The sequence below is a fragment of the Onychostruthus taczanowskii genome, unplaced genomic scaffold, assembly GCF_017590055.1.
Source record: "Onychostruthus taczanowskii isolate IOZ18803 unplaced genomic scaffold, ASM1759005v1 scaffold3, whole genome shotgun sequence".
Classification (NCBI taxonomy): Eukaryota; Metazoa; Chordata; class Aves; order Passeriformes; family Passeridae; genus Onychostruthus; species Onychostruthus taczanowskii.
Genome location: NW_024500349.1, coordinates 15,960,238 through 15,973,260, shown reverse-complemented (window position 1 = coordinate 15,973,260; position 13,023 = coordinate 15,960,238). Strand labels below are relative to the sequence as shown.

The 13,023-nt window shown below is 40.9% G+C and overlaps 1 protein-coding gene across 5 annotated transcripts in view; it reads right to left on the bottom strand.

Moving 5' to 3' along the window:
• DIP2C (disco interacting protein 2 homolog C) overlaps window positions 1-13,023 on the bottom strand; it is a 310,628-nt gene that overhangs the window by 88,028 nt on the left and 209,577 nt on the right. For all 5 annotated transcript variants that reach the window (XM_041408487.1, XM_041408489.1, XM_041408488.1 and 2 more), the window contains 2 exons: window positions 6,451-6,542; window positions 2,535-2,645 (listed from right to left, as the gene is read on the bottom strand). In XM_041408487.1, coding sequence (XP_041264421.1) covers window positions 2,535-2,645; window positions 6,451-6,542 — 203 coding nt within the window. The remainder of the gene's footprint in view (window positions 1-2,534; window positions 2,646-6,450; window positions 6,543-13,023) is intronic.

The window sequence follows — 13,023 nt, the reverse complement described above, 5'->3', positions numbered from 1 at the left end:
TGATGACAGGAATGACATCTTCCCACGGATGCCAGAAGCAATCCACTGCCATTTGACCAGGCAGAGGTATTCCTTCTGGGACTACTCAGAACACGATTTTCATCTCATTGTTTCCACTCCAGTTGCCTTTCCATATAAACAAATGCAAAGATATTTGAAATAGTATATGCTGTGAGATTGCATAGCTTTATTTATAGAGTATAGATCATGTTGCTTTTGTAACTGACATCTCTGTTATTGTGTTATTAATTTGATATTTAAACATCGTGGCAAAAGATAAACAGTCTGAGTCTGTAGATATTCCTTTATAAATATATATATATACACAGATGTGTAAGTGTATATTTATATATCCATATATAGATACATATTTAAAAAAAAAACACCCAAGAGGTGCAGCCAAATTAGGGTAAGTTATTCATTTGACACAGAGTATTTACTTGGACAGCTGGATTTTATAGTTTACTGGGTGAATGTGGTATCAGATGTTCCAAAATAAATCAAATTTACACCTATCTATGTGCTTTAAAATGTCATTAAACCTCAGAGAATAGTAACAGGGAAAGACAGATTTTTTTAACCCTCAAAACTATGTTGTTTCTTTATTTTTTTCATGCAACGAATGTGGATTTACCCATTTGAGCACCCTGTAAGATCTTAAAATGTACATACTCTGCTGGCCTTATTTTGTTGATGCATACAAAATCTCTGGTTTTTTATCAAAATAATGCACCATGTTATGCAACTGCCTCAGACTAAATGTACTGCCCTCAGATGTGAAGGCACAACGAGAGCCCAATGGAAACACTTCTACTAAAATCACCATCCTTGTTCTACAGCCATGTCCACCTCTCAAAGCTCCCAAATGCATCATTTTACACATGAAACAGCATAACCCTACTCCCCAGAGCAGGCATGGTGCTTGAGGTCCCATCCTCTCCCCTTGCATGGCCTTTCCAGCTCTCCTGCATCTTTCCTCCAGTCTCAGACAGTTTAAGCCGGGGCACATCCTGTCTCCTCTTTCCCTCGGTCCTTCCTTCTGCTCCATGGCTCTCCAGTCTGCTCTGCCTGATCTCTTGCTGGCTGATCCACTCCCTCCCTCCATCTCTCTCTCCTCCTTCACCAGTTTATCAGCTGCCCCCCACTCCTGATCCCAGCCCTTCTCTCCCTGGCACCGTCTGGTTTCACCATGGCAGGAGCCCACCACAGATGACGGCTGGGGCATTTGTGACTGTAATGGAGAAATGCCGAGGTCAACTCAGTTTCCCAGAGGTGAGAAAGGCTCAAGCAGGTTCACTTAGGGAGGAATCTCCAGATATTTTGTTAATTGGCTGTGTGAGATGTCCAAACTGCAAAGGCTTTGTGAGGGCTTACGATCTTGTTTTCATGGCTTCCATTTGAAAGGGAAGGTTGCTGTCCATGAAACAAAGATTTGAGCTTCTGCTCCAGAGTACTCTAACACTGGAACATTTCAAAGAAAAGCCCTTGACAATTGAAATGTTGAAAATGTGACCAATGCAATACATTTGCTCAGCCCTTTCCTTGGCATCTCATGGCTTCAGTCAACATTTCCCAAAAGAATTCACTTTAAAAAGAAAACTTGTAAGGATTAGAGAACACTCTTTATGGGTACAAGTCCAGACCAAATAATTAAAGGCATTATTAGTGCTAGCTAAGACAAGAGTGATTATACAAGGGGTATGTGGGAACAGCCAGACATGGCAAATTAAAGGGATATGACCAAAACAATCCTCATAATTAATAAATACATTTTGCTGTTCTTATATCCTTCAAGGCATACACCCTCAGATTCTGCAGAACCTATCTAAGTGACCCAGCTGTGGTTCACCTCCACCCCTCACTGCCCCCAGACACTCCTTCCAGCTGGAACTGCTCTAGCTGTCTCCTAACACTTCTCTGGGATATGTGGTTGTGTCTTTGAACCACCACTGGATGTGAAACGCTTTTGATTAGCAGTGGCCAGTTTTCTCTATGAATGTATGTTCTGTGACAAGAACTCCTGAACTGAATTTGTTCAAGTGCCACCCTTGGCAGAGGTGACCATGGTGACAGAAGCTTTGGGACACATATGCACATATAGACACAGGAGAAGGCATTTCCATAACAGCTTTGAAGCAGCACACATAGCACCAGTGGCATTATAACACAGCTTGGGTTGCAGGGACAGGTGGAAAATCAGCAGTTGTTGCCAATGATTCTTTGTCAGTGGCCAACACCAGAAGGTTTTAAAAGGCAACAAAGGTAATCCATCTATGACTGGCAGAGTGTTGTCTTGAAAAATTTTCCTCTCATTTTCCATGCAGACCTGCATTTGCTGAAACTGCAAGCACATTTTCAGATTTTCTATCACAAAACAGAAGGAACTATATATAATTCACCACACAGCACTATCTTGGTATCCTCAGATTCAGAGCTAGCTAACTACAAAAATGTACTCAAAAGCTACGTTCAGTTGTGATTTATTCTGATGTAAGTGCTAAAATGGAGTATAGAGAAGAAATTCAGTTCCTCACCTTTCTTGTAAGTGGCACTTCAATAGGGACGGGGACAACTTCCGCAAGCAGGCAGCCATAAAATGCCACCATGAAAGCAGCAGGATCATTGTTAGGAAACACCAGGGTTACCTGAAAGAGAGAGAAGTATGTTAAAAATGTTTTATCCTAGGTGTCAGATCATGATAATTGGAGTTTCCATGCCTCCTTTTGGATGCAGATGATACTGGAGCACTTCTAAGACAGCTATTCAAATGCCTAATAACAGATGAATGAGGAATCAGAAGGAATTTATTCTGATAAATATTCCTTTTATGAATATTTTCACTTAGGATGTAGTTAAATATTTTCATGCTGCATTGTTTCCTACATTGACAACACCTTTCATCTGGTTCTGAATTAACTGATTGCTTTACTGGTGTTAAATAACTTAAATTGGAAATTAGAAGGATTTTAGATCCTAATGTAATAATTTGCTTGAAGTTACTGAAACTGAAGTGTACCTGCGACCAAATAAAATTATCCAGACTTAGGATGTCATTATGCCAATCATTAACACACTGTTTTGTTTCACCACACTTTGCCTCATAAAACAGTTTCATTTTAGGACTGTCCTGTTTTCCTGTCTTCCCAGTGTAAAGTACTGGAACAGTACACAGTGCTTTGTGTGCTGTGTACACACAAGAACCTGGTATCTAGAAGCAAACCTCACATCCAGAGCTGGCCATATCACATGCCAACCTAGGTGTGGATTTGTTGAACCTAACAGCTTCAGGGCTAGGGCTGAGGAATTATTTAGATAAAAGAATGCCAAAACCAATCACGGATCACCAGAATGCTCAGTAGGTGCTGAGCTGTGCAGCTGAACTCCTGCAGGCCCTGCCTGAGGCAGGACAATGCCTGAGATCCTGCACAGGGAAAGGGAAAGAGAAAGGAGGGGTCAGAGCCTTGCTGAGGATCCAGGCACTTCAGAGAGCCCAGAGCTCTCCCTGCAAGGGCAGGGAACAGTTCTGCTCTCACTGGTGAATGGCCTTAGTGGCTGGATCTTCTCTGTGGTTTTGCTTCAGTTCAGTCAGATGGGCATTCTCAGCTCACGTCCCAAACAGCTGTAACACAGCTGGGAACTCCTGCACCAAACTGCAGAGGCACGCAAAGGCACAGCAAATGATTCCAAACCTCTTTCCTCTGGGCTCACACACAGGACTAGCATGTATTATCACAGCACCTTGCCATTTGTTGAAACTACTTAGCAGCCCTTGAGTTTTGACTGCTTCAGCATTCACTGAAGTTTTGTTAAAGTAAAATCATGGTGTTTCCATGTGTGCTCCAAGGTTCAGCTACTGGAGATTGTAAGTGCTCCCAGAATTTTCACATGGCTTCAAAGGTAGACACCTTCAACACATCAACTGCTTTCTTCAAACTAGAAGAAACCTAACCAGCCTTGTCCAAGTGGGTCCAAGATATCTCTGGTTTTTAGTCTGAAGGCTTAAACCTCATAATTCTTCATTGCTACTTTATCTGCATACTTGCACATTAAACAATCCAAGTGCTGGAGATGGCTGTGCAGAATTCAGTATATGCAAGTGGAAATACAGGGATTTTGCCAGGTGCATGGTGGGGGATGGTAGAGATTGCTGAGCCCAGCAAACATCTGAAAGATCCCAAAATATACTTTGAGGGTTCTTAGGTTTTGCACTGGTCTTTGCTTACATAAAGCCATTGCAGGTTTGGCTGGGAACCTTTGAAAAGGAGCTGACAGAGGTGCAAAAAATCTCACTGAAGTCCAGTGGGAATGAGGCATTAACTTCCTCTCCAAAAAACATTAATCACCAACAGACTTGTACCAAATAAATAAATAATGTGTGTAAAAGCAAAAAGGGCTGAAGGAACAAAATCATACAGTGTTTATTAGCAGATGAGAATCTGGTTAGCCAGTAGGTATTTCAGAGAGCAAGATTAATTTGCAGGCAGCTGTCTGGGGTGATGCAAGGTTAAATTTCTGAAGTTACTATAGAAGGCAATGCACTTTGCCACGTATAATACCAGAAACAAGGAAGGAGATGCAGGCATGTTCATTTACTTTTTGGCTCAGACAAAGAACCTAAAAGGTGAGGTAATGGTAGCCATGAAAACCAGATTGTATTGACAGAACTTGTTTTTAAAGGGAAAATATAAACTATTTTATACATATCAAAATAAGGAAACAAATATGTTCTCATTTGGAAAAGACCAGAAATGCATGCCTGTATTTCATTTAGTATTTAAAACTGCATTTAAGTGTTGTCACACAACACACATTATGTAGAATAAAGTCACCTTCAAAGAGGTCAGAAAGCTTTTTTGTTATTACAACAGGGGCGTAACAGCCAGAATCACAGCCTAGAGCATCAGAAATGCTGTAACACCTCATCTTCAATGTGAAGTTGCCTCAAATGATCACATTCCTGTTATACAGGGATGCCAGGCAAGATGTTTTTACAACACAAAGCATATGCTTTCAGCACTCAGCTACAAACATTTGTTTCACTCTAATCTAGGCTGACTTATTTTAGATGAGCTGCAGTTTGGTCCTTACAGTCCTATGCTAGCTAAATTTCCAGTTTTCAGCCTGAACTATCCACAAATCCTTTCTTGACATTAGGAGATGCCAGTGACTGCTGCAGAAAATGACTATGAAGATGGGCAGGCAGTACACAGTAAATAAGGAGAGATGCACATTGCCCATAGGTGAACTTTATTCTTTTGGAGATTTCTGGGTGGACTGTTTTGATGTGCACACTTGAATAACTTGCTGCTTCTGCTGTTGCTGAGAGACACACTTGTAAATCAAGTAAAAGAGAGTCTTCAGATCCTAGTCCTGGCTGAATGCCATTGTAGGAAGCAATTTAGATTAAGGATCTAGAGATCCCTTAGTTAATTTATTTATGATTTATTTCAAAAAGAAACAGGAAGGACTGTCACTTTTGGGTTCTTTCCTCTTTTTTTTCCTTCTGGGAAGCATTAATGCATACTTTCATTTTTGAAGCCCTAAGACATGTGTAATGCAAGCAGACATGTTTCTCACATGTGGCACAAGAGGATCAACAGTTTGAGAATTGCTATCAGACACTGGAGGGGGAAACTTAATCCCACACCCACAACTCTAAGTGCTAAGGCAGGACTAAAATTTGCATTTCTGACAAATTTGTTCTGGAATATCCATTCCATGGCTTAGATCCAAACTGGAATGGGACCTGTGGAATTTTCTATACACACTCTGGCAGAGAAAATGAGCAGCAGGCTAAGCCAGCCTTGGCAGTCAAAGGGGTAGGTTTGTAAGTACATTGTTAGCAAAACCATAGGACGTTCTTGTCTTCATTTAACATCTCCAAGTCCTACCCCTGCAACTCTTGCTCTCTGTGGGCTTTATCCATCTACTTAGATTCAGCCTCTAGCAGTAGCTGCATCAGAGTCAGAACCAGGAATGGAAATATTCTCTCTGTTACCAGTCAGCGTCATTTATTTATTCAACTGGCTGCCAAAATGTGCTGACTTTGCTTGTCTTTGTCCTCCACAATGCTTCTCTTGTTTCTACCATCTCAACAACTACAAAGTCATTAGTAAGTCAATTTTTTATCCACATGACACCTCCAGGCTCCATAAGCAAGCTTTTGCTAAACACTGTTGTTCAATGTCCAAAAATCACTTTCTGTGGGAATGTTTATTGTTAATGTTGCCACAACTTCAAGTTCAGGGGGTACCAGCTCAGGTTACTTAATATGCAGTTCAAAACATCTGTCTGAATGATCAGTCTTAGGCAGGCAACAGCAGATTTCAGCACCCTGTCCCACACCCCATTATTTCTCTTCACTAATTTCCTCTCAGCACCCCAAATACCTCATTCTCTCTTTGCCAATATTGGATTTGAACTATTACAAATAATCATTGAGATACTCACCCTGTCTCCAGGTCGTACCATTGGTTCTTGTTTTGTGCCTAATTTATGTAGTATATTGTAAGCAACCTTCATACTTCTGGTCCAAAGTTTGCCTATTAACACAAAATTTTCTAAATTAATATAAAAATTATTGTGTTTTACAAGATTATTAAAGAGAAAGAGTACCTGAGAAGGTGAAAACACAGAGTAGGAGCATTTATATTAGTTTTCCAACTAAATATGACACCACTACTGGGACTACTGGAAATACTTAAATACTTATCAGAAGTTTTCTTTGAACTTCTTTTTTCAAGACAGCAGCACTTTAAAAACAAAAAGAAAAGTGAAAATAGCTTTCTTTATGGCAGAAGTGTTTTACTTTGGAGAAAACTGGATCTTGACTCTGAAATGAACTGTTAGAAGGGGCTGGTACCTCATCAAGTCCAGACATCACCCTACCACCTTAGCCGTAGCACGGCACATTTCAGCACAGACTGACCTCAAGGGTGATGTTCTGTTTTGAGCATGACAATTCTCTCACCAAGGAAAAAGGAAAAGAGTCCCAAGAAGCAGAGGCAAAGAAAAGAAAACCCCAACAAACAGAAAACATCCCACAGTCAAAGGGGCACACTGAAGCAGCAGGGACCCTCTGAACCTTAGCACATCCATATGGCTGTTTCACTTTTAATCCTGGGCCTTTTTCCATTTAACTTGTTTTTTTCTTCTCACCTGCTCCCATACCGTCCCTTCTCTCATTCATTTCACTTGCCCCAGTTACCCCACCTCACTGTCTCTCTCCTCCCTTTCTTCACCTTTCCAGCACCACTCTTATCTAATCCATATCAAGTCCCCACCCCAATATTAAATAAAGAAAAATTCTGTCCCCAAGACCTCTTTGCCCTCAGGCCTTTCATTAATCCTTCAAGTGACTGGCATCTTTGCTTTCCCAGGTGCCCTTTGTTTGGAGACCTTGTTACTTCCATGTGAACAGCACCAAGTTTAACAGCCCTTGTGCTTGGCTGGCCCAGGTACTGCCTTTAAGCACTATTCAATCTGACAGTAACAAATCTTTAATTCATGCCCACCAATAACTGAAACCATAATAGGTTCTGACAACGGATTGCCAATGGAGTTCAGCAGTTCAGGCCCCAAAAATGCTATTGCTATTTATAACTAAGCCGAGCAGTTGCTATAATAAGAACCTCCACATCCTGGTTATAAAATGCAATACTACTGAATCATTTTTAAGTGCAAATCTGATGTAAATATAAAGTAAGATGAGAAGGCCAGATTTTCTTTTTTTCCCACTTATGGAAAATTGGAAGGGTCACTGCTGCTTGTTATGGAGAAAGCACTAAATGCAATTATTTCTTATGAAAACAGTAATATAGTATCATTAAACTATGCTTTGCAAAGTTTTTAATTTATTAAAATTAAAGTATTTGCATGTTGAACTGTCTTACTGCTTAGAAAGGAACACAATTCTGTTTCACTGGAAACTCAGCACAGATACAGGAGTATGTCTGCAGGATTAACTCTCACACAACTACCTGCATTTGATGGAAAGAAAGGCTTTGAAATCCTCCCTGCTGCTACAGTTGACACTTGAACTTGACAAGTGAGTAGGATAAAAAAAGGATGCCTTAAGAAAGCATTAAAGCTTCAGTGGCAACAAACTTAAAAGAGCAATTAGTAATGATACAGAGTATTGGAGAATGGAAATCAAACACCTCAAAAAAGTTCTGAATTGCAAAAGAGAACCATCTTTACACAAAACACTTTTAAACTTGAAATGAACTTTGAAGGAGCTGCTGTGAAAAGTCATGTCTGAGCTCTAAAGATTAAATCTGTTACTAGTCTTAAATTTACATTTGTGACATATTCACACCAATTTTTCATCTATCAAATGTACCATCAAATATTTTTTTTTAAATTTAAGTGCTATTCATATTACAGTATTTAGATGCATTCTTTCAGGGGTGCCCAGGTATGCTATACAATCATCTCCACCTAAGAGTCCTGGATAAATGCCAAAATTAAGTTCTCTCAAAGTCTAAGAACATTTAAAGGAGTTGTTTCAAGTGAGTTTTAAATAAGTTTAAAAACATTTTGTCATGATGCTCTTTTATTGCAAAAATTTTATTTCATCTTCTAAGACACAGATAATAAAAGACTGCCTTCCTATTTCCTCACGTTTCTGGAATACACTTTGAACTGCACAAAAATGGCCGCAATACGTTCTAGTGGCCAGAAAATGCTTGAATTTTCTGTCGCCACAGCCCTTTCTTTGTCTATTTATTGGTGAGATACCAACCTGTGTTAAGTATCTGAGGCACACATGCCTCTGAGTATGAAACTGTGGAAAACTGAAGCGAAGGAGCTTGCTTGCATTCAGCTGGGAAGGGGCTGGAACACAAAGCTCTTACAAGCTCTATAATGTCACTCCAACGCTTGCAGGCTCTGCCTGCCCTCAGCTGCTGCCAGCTCTGCTCCAGTGCGGGCTGCCAGGGGCAGGCAGGGACCCCCAGGCACCCTGGTGAGCAAGCAGAGCAAAGTCCAGGCAGATCTTGAACTCAATTGTTGAACAGGAACTCTGCAATTTCTCTAACAGGGTATATAGCTGTGTTCCAAAAACTCAATTAAAAAAGGGCCACAAAAGGAGCAGAACCCAGAGGCTGGAGCTAGGAATGTATGGATGATCAAGGGCAGATCAGTGGCTTTTGGATGGGGCACAAACTTCTGACCAGACGTGGACTGAACTGTGGCTCTGTTTGGTCACCTTGGCTGTTTGCCCTCCCGGCCTGACACCAAGAGAAACACAAAGGACTCTGCAGGATAACAGCTCTGAGAAACGGAGGATGTTATAAAGAAGGAAATCTTTGAAGTGTTTCCTTCCTTGGTTCTGCCTAGGCTGCAATTCAGAACAACTCTTCCTTTGCAAACTTGAGAGATTAGACGCTGCTGGGAAAAAAAGCCGATTGCTAAAACCTCTCGCGCAAATCCCGATGCTGTGACCTTGCTGTGACCTGCACACAGTGCCACATCTGTGCTGTGGGAGTGGGAGGCCTGGTGAGGAGGCCAGCTGTGCTCCAGCCAAGGCTGTCACTCTGAGATGGGGCTTAGGGCCCATCCTGTGCGGGATAAATCGCTTCGTTCCACGGGCTGCAGAGGAAATCTGCTTGGGCCACCGGGGACAGGTCCCATTGTCCTCAGCCCAAGTTCAAAAAAGCCCCAGCCCTCCTCGGACAAACACATTGCCATTAATCTCCTCAGCTGGCTTGAAGACACAGGGGAGGATGTAGGAAAGTCAAGCAACAGCTTCATTTGGAAGCGAGCAGAGCAGCCCGTGTCCCAGCTCGGTGCCAGAGCTCCTCGTTCCCGGCCATGCCACATGCCTCAGCCCTTTCTGCAGCAGAGCACAGGTGCTGGAGCCTAGAGCTGCCCTGCTGCTTCCCTGCCATAAACACCACACCCTGCGAGCCCTCTTGCTCCTGGCATTGTTGTGCCCATCCCCACTGCAGCAGGGTCCTTCCAATCAACATTCCTACCCACCACACCAGCACAGGATTTGTGCCTGTCAGGCCCTGATCTCACTAGAAAAACACTAACAGCTACTTTCTTGCATTTAAAAAATGAAGGATTGTTATTTCAACTACAGAAGTGTCCAGTGGTGTTTAAGGCACAAGGGTTCCCTCTGGAAGGGGCCCAGGTTCTGCAGACCCAGTGGTGGGACACATCACATATCGTGGGTATCAGAGGGCACTAGATGTTTAGGAACATGAATTACCCCTCAGTTTTCAGGTCACAAAACCATTTCCCATACAAAGCAGACTGGTAAAATTCCCCTAGCTAATTTTGGAAAACAAAACCCCAACAACAGGCAGTTGATGCACACCTTGTTACTACTACAATGTATTACCTTGTTCCTACCTCCCACTGAGCTGCTAATTGTGGTGCTGCTTTCCAAAATCTTGTATAAGTCCACAAGATGGTAAGAAACAGAGCTTTTCTGTCCACCTATGACTGCCTAACTTATAATTGCTTATTTACTGAAATAAATCTTCCTCTAAAGATTTTCACTTAGCCGCTTCTGTCACTTTGCCAGAGTGCTGCTGCCAGACTGCCATGCCCTAGCAGCATGCTTCTGCAGGAAAGCCTTTCAGGCTCTTCACACACTTGCAAACTGAGCAGAGAGCTCCCACTGTCCAGTGAGTAACAGCAAGCACCACTCTGCCTCTGAATCTGAGCCATATCCTGCAGACATCAATGTGCAGAAGTGCTGGGAAGGACAGGATGGAGAACAGCATCTTGCCTTCTGGCAGCTGTGACAAACACTGCTAGTACCCATGTGGAGCTAGGAGCTTTTCTCTTGCCACTGGGGTTTTGATTTAGCTGAACAGTATAAACTCTGCATCAGCAAGGATATGTTTTGTAATCAGTCATCTTTTTTTTTTAAGTCTACTCAGATGGCAATAAAATTTAGCAAGTGAAGGTAGTTAATACCCAGTTCCATCTGGTTAAGCAACACAGTGTGAAGATAAAGGAAACCAAAAGGTGTTAAAAAACACACAAAAAGGGATCTGTTAACAAAAATCAGGTATTTTCCACATGACACTGAGGTAAATCCCCTTCCTCTTCCTTTCCAAATCTGCAAAAGGACTAAATGTTTGTGTTGAATGTAAAGAAGGTTTTAATAGAAAAGCTGTATCAGGAAGAAAACTCAGAAAACAAACCACAATGAATTTCCTGATCATTTTCAGGACACTTTTCAGAACCACACAGCACTAACTCAACAAAGCCAAACCAGTGGTTGCTTACCAATCTCCACGCACAGCAACTGCGAGACTGCCAAAGTTTAACTGCAAATAATTTTGTCAAATATTCATTTTCTCAATACCACGGTACAACACTCCTTGTATTAATAGAAACAAGAGCATTTATTAAATCTAGTGTAAATGGCAAACTTCCTAACGCTATGCAGGTAAAGGGGCTTTTTTTTTGCTTTGCAATGGTTGCAGCTTTACTACTCTGGTAATCCTTTCTTCATGAACTCTTTAGATTCAGTCTAAAAAGAAAATGAAGTTGTTGTTTTTTGGGATAAAAAATTCAAAGAAAAGGAACAAAAATATTCTGTTGCAGAGAATGAAGGACTCCAGACACTCAGAATAGAGGCATCCTTGCTATTACAGTGCTTGATATTGAAGTCTGAATCATATAATTCAGCAATTTTCAGGTTTTTTATTAAAGAAATAAAGATTTAAAGTATTGAACAATCATAAGATTAATATCTGTCTGGGGATTTAAACCATGACTATTCCTACTTCTGTGAGTCCTGAGTTATTTCAGAGGTAAGGACAGTTTGGTTATGCAGCTACTTGGTCAGAAGCATCTTGAATCTGTCTCTCTCCTGCTGATAATTGTGAAATTCCTGGTCTAGGACATTCTCACAGAAAGGTCAGGAAAGGGTGCACATTGCACACCAGGTGCAGAATAGCTTGGGGTTGGCTGGTTTTGGCCTGTTTTGGCCTGTTTTAAGGTATGCTAGGATATCTCCAGTGTGAGCAACATCACCTCTGCTGAGGCAGGATCCCTTTGGCTCCAAAATGTTCACAGTTGCTTTAAAGTTATTTTTAAAATCAACAATTCATTTGCAAACAAATACCATTTGCCAAGCGTTTCCTTCTCCACAGAATTCAAATGGAAGAAACTGTCCTCTGCCCAGAGAGTCACATCTGCTCTTTTTTCTGAGCCTTGATGTCCCTGATGGGCCTCTGATGTGGCAAACACTACATCAGAGCTACTGAAAATGGTTTAAAAAATCTGATTACAAATAGTGTTAGATAAAGGAAATTAGATTCTTTGAATCAGACAAATTTAACTTGTACTCATTTTGTTGTTTTTAACAATGGTTACAAAAAGAAAGCTGAAAACTTTTTATTGGTTAATTACTTTCAACACTTTACTTTTTTCCCAGCTGTTCTCGTTTTCCTTAGAATAATCATTTTAAGTAAGAAAAGTAGTTCTGGTATCATAAGAACTACACAGGATTTATTTGTCCTTTATTCACATTTCTTCTCTAAGAAATCACTAAGCAGTTAATTATTAATACCAAAACTAGATGCCTCACTACTCTGATTAACTTTGAGCCAGAAATTGTCTTCCTTTTCCTCAAAGAACACATTACTTTGCTAGTCAAAGTTCAGGCTCTCATAAAACCTGATAAAGACATATTTCCTTCCCATATCTCAGACATTTCAATTTATGCATATTCAGTGATTTGCTTTATAAAGGGATTGAGAATAACTTAACTAAGATGTTCTCCACTTAAACAAGTTCCCAGAGGAACAAAATATTTGAGAAATAAGTGATATTCATAGTGTTTCATTCACTAGAAAGAATTTAAGAATTTTGAGTACATTAAATAAAGATTACAACTGGGGCACTGAGAAGAGCTTCAAGAACTGAGGCAAACGCTTCAAACACTTGCTTGAAAAAAAGGATCAAGTCTGTAAGTGCAGTTATACATTTATTCTATCTAAAGTAATCTGAGACACGTGGAAAAAAACCAGTCCTGACATGCTATGAAGACAAGAA